Source organism: Arachis hypogaea, chromosome 17, assembly GCF_003086295.3.
Source record: "Arachis hypogaea cultivar Tifrunner chromosome 17, arahy.Tifrunner.gnm2.J5K5, whole genome shotgun sequence".
NCBI classification, from domain to species: domain Eukaryota; kingdom Viridiplantae; phylum Streptophyta; class Magnoliopsida; order Fabales; family Fabaceae; genus Arachis; species Arachis hypogaea.
The window spans coordinates 7,204,117-7,218,006 of NC_092052.1; the positions used below are offsets into that span (position 1 = coordinate 7,204,117).

The 13,890-nt window shown below is 30.7% G+C and overlaps 1 protein-coding gene across 2 annotated transcripts; it reads left to right on the plus strand.

Annotated features, from left to right (window-relative positions):
* The first annotated feature begins 3,314 nt into the window (after positions 1–3,314).
* Positions 3,315–6,125, plus strand: LOC112767104 (protein ACCELERATED CELL DEATH 6). 2 transcript variants are annotated; one of them, XM_025812983.3, is made up of 4 exons: positions 3,315–3,505; positions 3,714–4,368; positions 4,439–4,986; positions 5,216–6,125. In XM_025812983.3, the coding sequence occupies exons 2-4, from the start codon at positions 3,714–3,716 to the stop codon at positions 5,897–5,899; spliced, it is 1,887 nt and encodes a 628-aa protein (XP_025668768.1). In that variant the 5' UTR covers positions 3,315–3,505; the 3' UTR covers positions 5,900–6,125. The 2 variants fall into 2 exon arrangements, with proteins under 2 accessions (XP_025668768.1, XP_025668769.1); XM_025812984.3 differs by having other exon boundaries at positions 3,418–4,368.
* Positions 6,126–13,890: the final 7,765 nt, after the last annotated feature.

The window sequence follows — 13,890 nt, forward strand, 5'->3', positions numbered from 1 at the left end:
CTAAATTAATATTTGTGATGACTAAACATTATTAAAATTAATTAATTACAAAATTATTAATCTGAATTTTTCATTCAATATATATTGATTAAATAATTTTGTTACAGGTTTTAATATTGGGCCGAAAACAAATTTCTGGTGCAAGCCCAATTACTCTCAGCCTTTGGTTTTAAAAATATATGATGAATATGGCTGATCTGATTCTTTATGTTACTTGGGCCCAAATGATTTTGATTGCTCTAAGCCCAAGTGTGTTACATGCTTTCCCATTTGCTTCATGCATATTCCAAATTTTATTAGGAAAGCAAATGTTATTATTGGGCCAAGAAACTTATTGATTATTACAACCAAGCCCAATTCCATGAGTGTTTCTCATGCTATGTCCGAATCTATGAAGCATAGAAAAACAAATCCTCAAATGCTTCCAACGGATTCCATTACACTTCCTGAAAGGATTTCAAAGCTATTTTAAACATTGGGAATATAAGCAAGTGAGAGAAGATTGATTTGAGTAAAGGGCATCATTGCTACACGCCAACTAAGGGAAGCAAAAGCAAGCTATTTTTCAATTAATTAGTTTAACCACTATTGCTTTTCTTCAGATTCTTTCTTCTCTCTCACTTCTTTTTCTCTTCGGTTATTACACAGGAAATATTGGTAGCCATGGAAGCAAAAATGAGCTACCGAAAGGAAGAGAAAGCAAGCCTAAAGACCATCACGATGATGGCAAGAAAACATACTAAAATAAAAATGAGCTGTGGCTGAGATTGTCACCATTTTCGGATAGATTTGGTGAGGTAATCTTGACTTCTCCATGCTCAAAAAGGAAGAAGAAGATCACGGCCAGCCAGGGAGATTCTTGAAGCATGGCTTGTCTTTGATTCTGCTCAATCACCACAGGAAGTAGCTAGAGTGGCGAAGTGATGGTTGAGGCAGAGATTAAAGCAGATGAAGTCATTATCATCATGAAGCATCAAGGGCCAGAAATCCATCTTGGAGAGCAAGCCAAGGATGGAGAGCTCGGATTGATGAAGGATGATGATCAAGAAAGAACTAGAGGTAATTGCATGTTGGGTTTTGCATGGTTATCTCTTCTCTCTCTGTGTGGCCGAACCGGTTTCTTGAAGGAAGAAGAAGTTAGCTTGGGTTTTTGGCTTCAAGTGTGGAGGCTTCTCTCTTCTATAAAAAGGAGGAACAGCCACTGGTTGAAGCAAGGAGTTAGAAGTAAGCAGTGAGAGTGCAAGGCACAGGATTCTCAGAGCTACCTAAGCTTACAGATTTTCTTCTCCTTCAATGTATTCTGTTTAGTATTTTTCTGTTTAATTTTGTCATGTCTTGAGTCTCATGGAAAAAGGCAAACAGTGAGGTTTGCATAAAAAAGCCATAGAGCGAAAAAAGGCAGAGAGTGCAAAATTAAAAGAAAAAACCATAGATGTCTTAGAGTTCCTTTGTTCATCTATGTTGTGTTTCATGATTCTGTGGGAATCCCCTTGTAAGTTGGGTTAGCACTTTACAGTTTGTAATCAAGTTGATTATAGTGAAATTCCATCATTGTTGTGATGGAGACTGGATGTAGGCTGCACTGCACTTAGCAGCCGAACCAGGATATATCTGGGTGTAATCTTCCTTCTCTCCTACTCCATTTCTGTTTTCTACTGCACAGGAGCAAAAACCAAAAATGTCTCGTGCCAAGTGACGAGACAAAATGAAAATGTCTCGTGGCTAGAGACGAGCTAAAAACAGAAAAGTCTCCTCTAAATCCAGCAAGTGTTAGCAAGCAAAAAGGGGCTAAGATTCAACCCCCCCTTCTCTTAGCCACTGAAACCATCACACACTCTACAACTTCAATGTTCACAAGAAAAAAAAATCATCAACTTGTTCTCAACCAATTCATACTCAGGAAACTAATGACTATGTCTCTCAACTACTTGTCGTCTTCGATGGATCCCATGAATCTAGACAGCAAGTCTGATTTGTCAAGACCCGTCGTCGTCATTGCCATCTCCCTCCACCTTTGCCCTATCATCTCCATGACCACTTGTCCACCACTCCGATCGCTTCCTTCAGCTTCTTCTCCGAACCAATGTTCAGTAATCGCTTCAGTTTCTATATGAGCGGCAACGGCGACATTTCTCATTGTACTGATAACTTGGATGCGAGGTCGAAGCTGTCTGCCAACTTGGACTCCCAGAAAGAAGGAATGAAGCACTTGGTGTCTATTTCAAATGAGAATTTGCATATGATGTCAAAGGATAATCTTCTCATGATGTCCTAATGTCCAACAATCTATATTGCTTGCCGAAGAGTGGAGAAAGGCGTGCCCTTAGGTAGTTGTGGAACTTGGTCTTGAGGATGTCGTGGACGTTATCGGGGTTGGAGGTGATGTTATTGAGGACGTGAAAGTGGATGCTTCTGGTGGGTGAATTGCAGAGGAGGTAGATGTACCAGTCACAGAGATTTAAAAAGTGTGTGGTCCATGACATGTTGAGGTAGGTGCGACACGTGTGGCAATTACACCATCACTTAATCTTGGAGCTAAAGAGGAGGAAGGAAAAGATGGAAAAGAAGGCTGTGAAGGTGAAGAAGGAGAGTATGAACGTTAGGGTTATGCGAGATATGATAAAAATTGGGGAAGAACAGTGTCGTTTTCGAATAAAGAGGTCGGGGATCATTTTGTCCCTTGTTAGAGTTGTCAGGATCATTTTGTCTTCTGTTAGAGTTGTCAGGGACCATTTTGTCTTCCGTTAGAGTTGACGGAGCCAAGGATCTAAGTGACTGACGAAATTAATTGTTAGGGACCAATCAAGTAATTAATTTTAGTTAGGAACTAAAATGTTTGGTCCGAAATTCTTTGAGAACCAAAATGGATATATACTCTAGAAATAACAACTCATCATTGAATCTTTTTTCAAAGAGCAACAGGTTGAGAATGCCCTCACCAAATGTTTCAGCTAAGGGTGAAAGTAACTTTTGGTTGTGTTCATCTTTCATGCCAAAGCAGAATCTAAGGTTTGGTTGTTGCTTGATGCTTAGCTTCTTGCTTTTTTTTCTTACCAAATAGAATATTAACATTTCACAAGTAAAGAACAAAACGATCATCAATGATCCTACTCTATATATATATATATATATTGAGTACACTATAGTACAGTATAGAACAAATTTTGGATGATGACATGTGCAATTGAAAAGAGAAACTCTTAAGAGCTTTGATGCCCGCACATTCACCTTTTATAAGCATTTTAAAATGGACGCAGAATATATATGACTTCTTTGGTGAAAATTTAAAGGATAGCTAACTATATACGTAAAGAATTATAAAATGATGCCATAGTTGCTTCCTGCTTTTTTAATGTGTCACCGAATAAGATTGCCCGTGTAAAGAACTAAGAATCATCATCACATCAATAACCCTATATATAGAATTATAGATTAATTCAGGAGCAGGAGCATCATATCCAATAGTGTTGCTGCGTGAGCTCGTAGTCTATATCATCAGCTTCAGGTTCAGTTATGCTCACAATTTCGGTTTACCCTTCTATTGTCCACTGTTTTTTATTCTATTTTGTTACGTCTCTTTAATTTAAACTATGAGAAACGATATACAACATTCTTGGTTATATATTTTCTTGAGCAAAAGTCCTCTGCATATATTTTGTTGATTCAAATGACAGAAATAATAAATTTAGAATGATGATTATTGGAGAAAGTAGATGGCTGAAGGAATTCCTGGGCATCCCCAATACTGGAGCCTGGAATTGCTTGGAGAAGTATATCACCGAGCAAGAGGTGGTGCTGCAACACAAGAATCTTATTATTCCTCCAACATTCTGAAAGAATTCAAGACCCCTACGAAGAACACAGTGCTGCATGTAGCAGCTTTGTACGGAAATGATGACATGGCGGAACGCGTGGCGCAACAAGAACCTGATCTTATAGTGTCCCTCAACGACAACCAGGACACTCCCCTTCATGTTGCTGCAAGAGCGGGCCATATCTCCATTATTAAAAGGCTCTTGGATGTTTATTGTCTTAATAATAACGGGGGTGAAGCAAGATTAATGGATCTCATGAAAATGAAGAACTGGCAAGGGAACATTATGCTACACGAAGCCATGATGAGTGGTAACAGCAGCACGGGAACTATGATTTTCGATTTACTTGACGCATACAGCACCACTACCACTATACATGATTGTTATGAGTTAGCATTGGATAATGTAAACAAGGAAGGGAAATCGGTGTTGTGCTTGGCGGTTGAGGCTAGGCTCATGGAAGCTGTTAACAGAATGTTGGACAAGTGCCCCGAGAATGCCACGCCAAAGGGATTATCACCCCTTCTAGTAGCCATCTTCAAGCGGGATAAAGGTAATTAGCTAGCTTATAATGTTTGTGTATATGAAATAATAACGTTACATATGTGCGTGCATGGTGACAGATATGATGAGCACCATATTGGGAAAGAAAGAAGAATGGATACATTTAAGGGACCCGTATGGAGGGGTTGCTCTTCATTTTGCAGCAGGTTTAGGTTACCTTGAAGGTGTTGTTTTTTTACTCGATAGATGCAAGACTTGCAGCATTGAGAGAGACAAATTATGGTACCTGCCAATTCATCTAGCGGCTGGTCGAGGCCATGTGGAAGTGGTTAAGGAATTGTTACTATACTGTCCAGATCTGAATGAGATGCGTGATGGAAGTCTCAATAACATTCTTCACATTGCAGCTAATAGTGGAAAGCTTGATGTGGTGCGCTACATCCTTGGAACTCCTCAGCTTGACATGATGATCAATCAAAAGAATATGTCAGGAGAGACTCCTTTGCATGGGGCTACCGATTGGGGTCGTCCCAGGATTGTCTATGCCTTAACAAGTGACCACCGGGTTGATCTTAACGTGGTTAGCTCAAGTAAGGAAACGCCTCTTGACACTGCAATTAAAAGGTATTATGCCGGTGGGACAGGGAAAAAACCATCCCTTCGACAGGCAAGTAATGCTAGACGACAACCAGAATTTATTGTTTTTGGCCTGCAGGTTGCTGGCAATAAATTAGACTAAAAAAATGTTGTCGGATGACTGAATTAAAAGAATTGGACTAATAGCTAAAAATGCTGGCAAAAAACAATAAATTCTGCTGACTCTTGAACTTCTCTCATTGAAATATTTGGCATTCTTTCGAACCATTCTTAATTAACTCACATTTCTGAATTTGCAGTCGCTTACTTGGATTGCACTAAAATCTGCTGGCGCAAAAGCACCACGTATGTCTGAATTTGGATTCAATACTGTGTTTGGGACAGAGCGGTTCAAAGACAGAGTGGACTCACTCAGTGTCATCTCAACACTCATAGTCACAGCTTCCGTGGCAGCATGTTTGGCCGTGCCCGGCGAGGCAGATGGCGCCGCCAATAACCTCAACAAGGCCATGTTCCACTTTTTCATCTTCTGCATCACAATATCCTTGTTTACTTCCATCAGTGCCACAATCATACTCATATGGGGAAGGTTCGGAGTGATTGAGCTGTTGACTCTTTCCATGGAGGTAGCAATGCCGCTTCTTGGAACCGCTCTTGTGACTCTCTCGCTGGCGTTCATGGCTGGTATTTACACAGTTATAAGCAAACTCACCTGGTTGGCCACAATGTTTCTTGTTATAACTGCCATTTTGGTGGCAGTTATCTTTTTCTTGTACATGCTCCTTTTCCTCCCATCATCCTCTGCCTCCAAGTTCTCTCGGTTCATCTCCTACTACCCCTTTATCTTCTTAGCATCGCTAGCTGAGAAGGAACCTGTAGTACCTGTTTATTTTACTACCATTGCTAGCCAATTTACAATCCCTGGAACTACAGCGAACGATGATATCTACCGCGTCAACTTCGAAACGATGCAAGAATCGTAGCTTCTTATTGTTCTACTGCATGCATAAAGCTTGTGTTTGTGACTTAAGAACTTGAAAAAGAACTTCACTAGTACATTAAATGTTTTAATGTTTTAGTGTTTTAATGTATGGTTGGCACTGGCCACATGTTTGTATGTTTGCAGAACATTGTGTGCACTATTTTTGTGTATCTTTAATTCTTTGTATTAGAAGTTATTGATATATAGGAAGTTAGAGAAAAACAAAAGTTGTCCTTTATACTGCTTTTCCAAAAGAAAAGTATACAATAGATGTGTATAAAAATAGTACAAACAACATTCCTTTCTTAAAAAATTTATAGTATCAAGTGCTCAACCGTTAATTGTTTATATAAGTTTAGGAATGTGCAAATGCAAAGCCACCTTTTGTGGCATACAATAACACTACTTCAGTGCTTGTAGCAGTGGGTTAGTTGAAGGGGAAAAAATTATTTTTGAGTGGTAGTATGTGTCCTAATTATTAGTATTCTTATTTAATATTCACACATGTGGAGTTCACGGAGTGTTAGGGCCAGCAACTTTTGTGATTTATAGTCATCAAATAGTTATTAATGATGATTTTAAAGGTATAAAATTGGTGTGCCATTTCATTCGATGGCTCACTTTTTTTGTTGGTTACATGCTGATCAGAATTTAATAAAATTGCTGGTCTCTAGACTTTTCCTAAATGTAAGTATATACTTTTGTAATATTGTTAATGTGTATTGGATTTGTTCCATGTAAGGTATAAATTTACAGTACTACTCATATATACAGTGTGTTATTCACAGTGAACAGAAAATGAACTTGTTTAGTGAAAAATCAATTATATTAAATAGTTTCCAAACGGGCCGTTAATTTACGAATTGTTTTGTGTCGGTGTAGTCTAACTAAAATACGATGGCTGATTAAGAAATCTTCCAACGCGAATAGACCCAAACTTGAAAAGAATATGAAAGGAGAGACCCCCTTGCATGTGGTTACAAAGTGCGGTCACCCCAAGGTTGTTTTTGCTTTAACATAGGATAACAGGAATCGTCTATGGTGAGGAAACTTAATCCTGGTTCTTTAAGGACCCATGAGAATATTCGAAATTAGTGGCCCTCCTTGCATCCGTAAGGTGAAAATTTTTATAAGAAAATCTGTCCCCAAATTTCTTATATTTGCAATTTATGCCTATTGAATTAGATGAATGAGTGCTGAGTTGGCTTTGTAAATTGTATATGACGTTAGATTTTGGACTTCTATTGAAAATGGACTGGGCTGAGGTTGGTATAATATGGTAGATTTTATGTGATAGGAAAAGCCCGATATACAATCAATGTAAGGCTCTAAATAAGTTATTATAATTAATATAGGTTTATATGATTTATATGTTAGATATACAATCAGCTATATGTATTTAACTATTTAAAAATTTGAAATAAATAATTCAATTACATAAATATTATTTTTTTATTTATCTAATGAATATACTTGGATCTAATTATAAGAATAAAATTAATTTTAAGTATAAATACAATAAATAAGAATAAAAACTAGTGTAATAAATGACTCAATATATAAAATATTAATATAATTTTTTCACAATTATTCAAATGCAAATTATGTGTCACTACCACATGAAAGGTACTATTTAAATTAGGTGATTATTTCGTTACGATTATTAATTTATATGTACTTATACGATATAAAAGATGGACGAATAAAAATTTGTCACCTGAATTATATTTATTTTATTTATTTTTTAAAATTTAATTTATTCAGGTTTAGGTGAACAAATAACGAACTGTCACAATAATAATCATTTTCTGAATAACTAAAGGTCAATTATAAGCTCATTATTTTTTTATACAATTCTCTATGACCTTATGTATTTTCTAATTTTATTATCTATCTTTTTTATGGTTGTTGAATGCAAATTTTACTTCAACCAATTATAGTTTACGTGTTAATCTAATTTTTTATTTTTTTATGACGTTATATGCTGTTTAGTTTTTTAAACTTTCATTCTATTATATGTAAATATATTGCATATAAATTTTTAAAATAAATTGATAAATTTACTGATTTAGAATATATTTTTTATTCTTAAAACTAGTAATAAAAAAATATTTTTTGTATAATACACAGTTAAATATATGCATAAAATCTTGTTTCTGAACCTGTGTTAAAATTTATTTAAAAAACATAAAAAATGTAATTATTTTAATGAAAAAGAAAGAACAAAATTTTAAATTAAATTTCTATTATTTCATATGAACATATTTTTTATATAATTGTTTATTTTTTTTGATATTTATATAAAATTTTAGTTTCAAATTATAAATACAAGTGTATCATTAATGATTATTAATTTTATTATTAAATGTGTATAAAAATTAATCAATGTAAAATTAGTTAGGATAATAATTTATCCATAAGTTAATCAAAATATTTTAACTTGAAATATGAAAAATAAAAATTTTGTTTTTGATAAATTAAATATAATAAATAATATTTTAATAATAAAACTTTTTACTAATTTTTTTTTATTTTTTAATCTGAGTTATATTTTTAATTTAATTAATTATGTTTAACAAAATTGATTTTAATATCTATATTTTTGTCCGCGCACTACAATTCAATTCAGTTTCGTGTACATAACAATGATAACATTTAAAAAAAATGTTAGCGGAGAGGCCCCTCCAATGTTACTATATCTCAAATTAACCCCAATTTTTTTTTTTTAAATTTAAAAAGTAATCTTGATCCTTCAAGAACCATAATATACTTTCTCCACCATAGAAGCTTCTTAGGATAACAGGGTTGACTTGAATCTGCTTAACCTGGGAAACCAAACACCTCTTGACATTGCAATTGAAGTAATAGATTCCGATGCTCCCTCCCTTCGAAAGCCAAGTAGTACTTACATTCTATGATTCTAGATCAAACAATATTTGATTCTATATTTGGTTTTTAGTTTGTATATTTTTTCCTTTCAAAAGCACAAACACTTTTTTTTATATTGATAAATAAAATACTATATACTTATAATTTTTAAAAGTCAAATTGCTTTTTTGTAAACATCTAAAAATAAACTTTTTTAAGTTTAATGTGTTTACCAAAATTAAAAATCTAATATAACTTCATATATTAATAAATATTTAAATGTATTTTTATATTTATATCTATTATTATTTTTTTATTTTTTTAAATTAGTTTACTAAACATAATTATTATTTATATTTATTAAAAAATAGTTTTAATTTAATTTTACCAAACATAAATTTTACAGTTTTTAAAAAATTATATTTTAAAAAACAACTTTAATAAACTACTTACAACAAATAAAAATTTTACCTAACCAAATCCAGATGGCCTATTAGAGTGTCATGTTATTTGCATAAAGTATGTATCAAGTGTGTCACATTAAAATCTACTGGTGCAAAAATCACAATGTTCCACATTTGCTTCTTCTTCTTTCACTAAGGTCTTGACTCTCATACACGGTGAATATTACAATACTTTTATAATGTTTGGAGTTTTAAAATTCTTTATATTATTAATATTATAATATAGGAAATATTTTAAGTGCACTGGAGAGTATTGGTACACCAATTGTTTTAACCGTTGATTTCAATTAATATATATTATATATATTTTTATAATTCATATCAACAGTTAAAATAATTAGAACACCGGTACTCCCGGTGCACCTGAAATGTTTCCTATAATATATATTGATGCAGTATTTTAGAAAGTTACATTAATAAAAATTTTAATGTATATTGATAAAATTATTAAATAATTAATATATTATTCTTGTAAAACTACAAACATATTAATTATAACCTCTAAAATATATTTTTAATAAAATAATAATTATGATTATTATTAAGATTTTTTTATGACTTACTATTAAGAATTTAACATGTTCTATTGATATATAAATTATTAAATTCATTTATAAATTCTAATTAATTAATAATTTTAAATTTTATTTATTTAATTATTTATTTGATATTATAATTTATCTCATAAAATTTGTCTTATATACTATTTTTTTCATCTATAGCATCATAATTTTAAAAATGAATTATATTATAATATATCATTTAATTAGGATATATAAGTATATATTAGGAACATAATTAATATTTTTTTAAAATATTATTTTAAATTAATTTGTCAAAAGATAATTAAAAAAAAGGAGATATTGAAAACAAATTTAGATACATTGATGTATTGCATAACTTTTTTAAAAAAATTTATTGGATTTGTTTATTTTAGATTATTAGTTGAATTTAATTTTAGATTTTTATAGTTAAAACTAAATTTAAACATAATTTTAAGTAAGCAGTCACAAATCAAAGAACATAATAGTGTTATATTATCATCAAATTTGTAACTAGAGTTATTGCTTTTAATGTTTAATTTATGAAGTTAGGGTGTAATCGGATTGTTTTGAGTTGGATTTAGAAGAAATTGAGAACTGAACTGATTAAATTTAATCACCTTAAAATAGATCGGATATATATGTTTTTATGACTAAACCCAGACCGATCATATCAGTTTGCATTGATTTGAATACCGAAGAATTAGAATTAGAATTATATTTCTAATTAAAAAAAAAGAAAAAAAAGAAAAAAAATTAATTAATCTAATTTTATTCATATAAAAATTAATTTTAAATTTTTAATTTTAAATTATAAATTTTTTAATTAATTTAAAATTATAAATAGATATAATTAAATTTAATTTGATAAAAATAAACGTAATCGTATTATTATACTTATATGGTTAATTATGTTTATCGGTTTTAAAAAATTAACTATTTAAAATCGTTAATTTCAAATTAAAATAATGTATTCGTCTATTTTTAATACATTTTCTCGCATTATCTTATTTTGAAAGGAGACTGCAGCCATTATAATCTTTTAAGTGTCTCAACAAAAATTTTAGAACATAATCACAGAATAATTCTAAATAATTAAAAGTAATATCAAATTTAAGTAAAAAACATATAGATAATTATAATCTAGCATGAATTGTGGCTTAATTTTAATTTTTGCATCATTAAAGAAAAATGGGAGATAGTAGAATAACAAGCTTTAAAAAATATATTTTAGTGTTGTTTAATGTCTTTATTTATAGTCTAATTTTTAGAGCTTTATCTGAAGGTATTTTAATTATTAAATCGACCTATAATTTTAGGCCAATTTTATGATGTCTATCAATTGTTACTTAACTTTTGCCTAACTTACCTTTTGTAGTAAGTTTTAATTTTTTAAAAATAATTTATTTTTATATCTTTTAAATTAAATATTAATTTTTAACCTTTTTAGTAAATAGGCATAATTTTTTAGGCACCATAACATTCATCGTAATTTTATCATTGTCAATTGATTTAGTGACTCACTGATAGTATGATACAGTGATAATATGATACAATGATAAAATTAGTAAAGATATAATAATTTAGATTAGATCTGACAATAAATTTAATCATTTTTAGTTAACATATAGTTCGAGATAAAACTTGATACGAACTTGAAGGAGCTATTATGTTTAGAGTTTAATCCGCCTTTTTTAGACATTAAACATTACAACCAACCATTATATAATTTGTTGTTGAATTGGTTATTCAAACTTATAAATTCGTCACTAGTCTTGATAGGATAATATCCTACCAACGATAGCCTAAACGGTATTAAGTTATATGTATGTCTTGTTTATAATTCTATATAAATCAATTTGATCGAATCAAATTGATTCGATTTATATAGAGTTAGTTGTAAACGAGACATGCATATAATCCAATTCAGTTTAAGATATTGGTGTAATTTTATTTGATTTACTATTTATATATTGTACTAGTAGTAAATCGAATAAACCTAATTTAATTTATTACTGGTATAGATTATTGACATTTTTTACTTTTAAGTTCATTATTTATTTTTTTATTAATTTTAAAATATAAATATCAATAAAAAAAATACTCACATTCAGATTCAAATAAAATATAAAAAAATCAAAATAAATAAAAATAGAAATTCAATTTTTGTATTTTTGTTCAAATAATTAAAAAATAAAACAAAAAAGAAAAAGACGCATATTTTTAATTAATCTTTAAATATATATTTTAAAATTAATCCTCAAAATAGTAATTTTATCATTCTAAATTCAAATATAAATTTCTAATATTTAAAATAATCAAACAACTTTAATTTTAAAAGAATATTTTTGTATTTTAAAAATTAACTAATATTATAGGTTACTTTTTTAAAATTAAATCATATTTTTAATTCAAATTAAATAATTTTAATTTTAAATTATATTTTAGTCTTTTAAAATTAACTGTAAAAAGATATTCTTATTTTATTAGTTTTTTTACTTTTTATTTTTGTTTTTATTATAATAGTTCAATATCAATTTTAAAATAAAAGAGCCCAAAACAAAAATAATAAAACAAAAAATTTTAACCCAAACAAATTTTAAATAAAAAATTATAGAATTATTTTTTTATTGCTACAGTTTTTAATTTTAACTCACTACAATTTTAAATAAAAAATTAATTCTAACTCAAAATGAATTTGAGACAAAAAAAAAAATTAATGACCTAATATAAAAATACTACTGAATTTAGTCCAAAAAAAAAAACAAAAACCAATAAAATTTGTTTTCTCTCTTCGCATTTAATAGCTTTTAAAATTTTAAATGCAAACTTTACTCTTTATTTTACTCATGGAATTTTAAAACTCTATTTATCTATGGAGCACCTAATTGTGTTCCTCATACACTACTCCACGTTTGCTTCGATTTTCTAACTAGTCAAAACGGTGAGGTTTTTTACTTTAATTTTTTTTCTCATAATTCTAAAACAAGTGCTTATAATGGGGAGGAGACATTAATTAAACATCGCTCTCTTCTTTTGACTTCTTCATTTAACATACTCTCTTTAACTATTGCTAACATTAACTTTTTATTTGAAATTGAATTAGTAAGTGTCACAACCAAAGTTTTCAAACTATTAGACAAAGAGCTCAACAATAACAAGGCTTGCAACTCATTATTCAAAGTGATTTTATTATTTGTCAGTTGGTTCACTGTCTCTTGAAAAATTGTCTCTTGAAAAATGCTTAAGTACTCTGACATTGATTTACCTTCAATATGCTTCATATTGACAAACTTCCTAATCAAGAATGCTTTATTTTGCACATTCTTCCTCTCATATAACCACATTTTCTCGCCATTCATTTCTTTGTCAATATGTGGATACACGCTAAAATCAAGTAATTGCCTAATCAAAGTAACGTCTTCCAATTCAACTTCTTTCATTCAACATTGAATTTGGTATCTTTCCCTTCACATGATCATACAACATATCTTTCATGAAGGTCTTTTAAATAGAATAATTTTGGGAATTCAATTTGACCATATTTGATTCATGAGTATTTTCTTCCATTTAATCAGCACAGGAAAAAAAAAAAAACCCAAAACCCAAAATCAGTATTATTAATAATAAAACAAAACAAGCAATATTAATTGAAGCAGTAGTGTTTACTGGCGGCGAAAGAGGAAGGGAAGTGACGGCAACAGAGGAATGAAAAGTGATGGGTTGATAACAACGGAGCAAGGAAAGTGAACTCAGACAGAGAGCTTGAAGCATAGGGAGGGAGGGAGGAAAGAAGGGAGAGAGAGAGAGAGAGGATGACGATCGACCGAGCAATTTTCGTGACGTTGATGCCAGGGGTCAACATTTCCTTCGTGCGACGGTGAGTAGAAGAGGAAAGATGAGAAGGGTTCGACGATGAGAAAAATGCAATGGCACCCACGGTTTCTGCCGGCGGCGACAGCATAATCTACCGGAGAAGAAGAGTTCGGTCATGGGGGATAATAATGGTGGGCTAGTGGCTGGGTTTAGGTTAGGATTAGGTTTCTGATGCTCAGAGAGATGAAAGAAAGGGGTGGGTTGGCGTGGGTTTTCTTTCTGAGAGAAACGGTGCGTTGGAG

What these genes read in the sequence shown, in the direction of transcription:
- LOC112767104 (XM_025812983.3), top strand. Translation starts at nt 3,714, where the DNA reads ATGGCTGAAGGAATTCCTGGGCATCCCCAATACTGGAGCCTGGAATTG. An exon ending in CATCTTCAAGCGGGATAAAG is followed by an intron (nt 4,369 to 4,438) that starts GTAATTAGCTAG and finishes GCATGGTGACAG; the next exon opens with ATATGATGAGCACCATATTG. An exon ending in AAAAACCATCCCTTCGACAG is followed by an intron (nt 4,987 to 5,215) that starts GCAAGTAATGCT and finishes CTGAATTTGCAG; the next exon opens with TCGCTTACTTGGATTGCACT.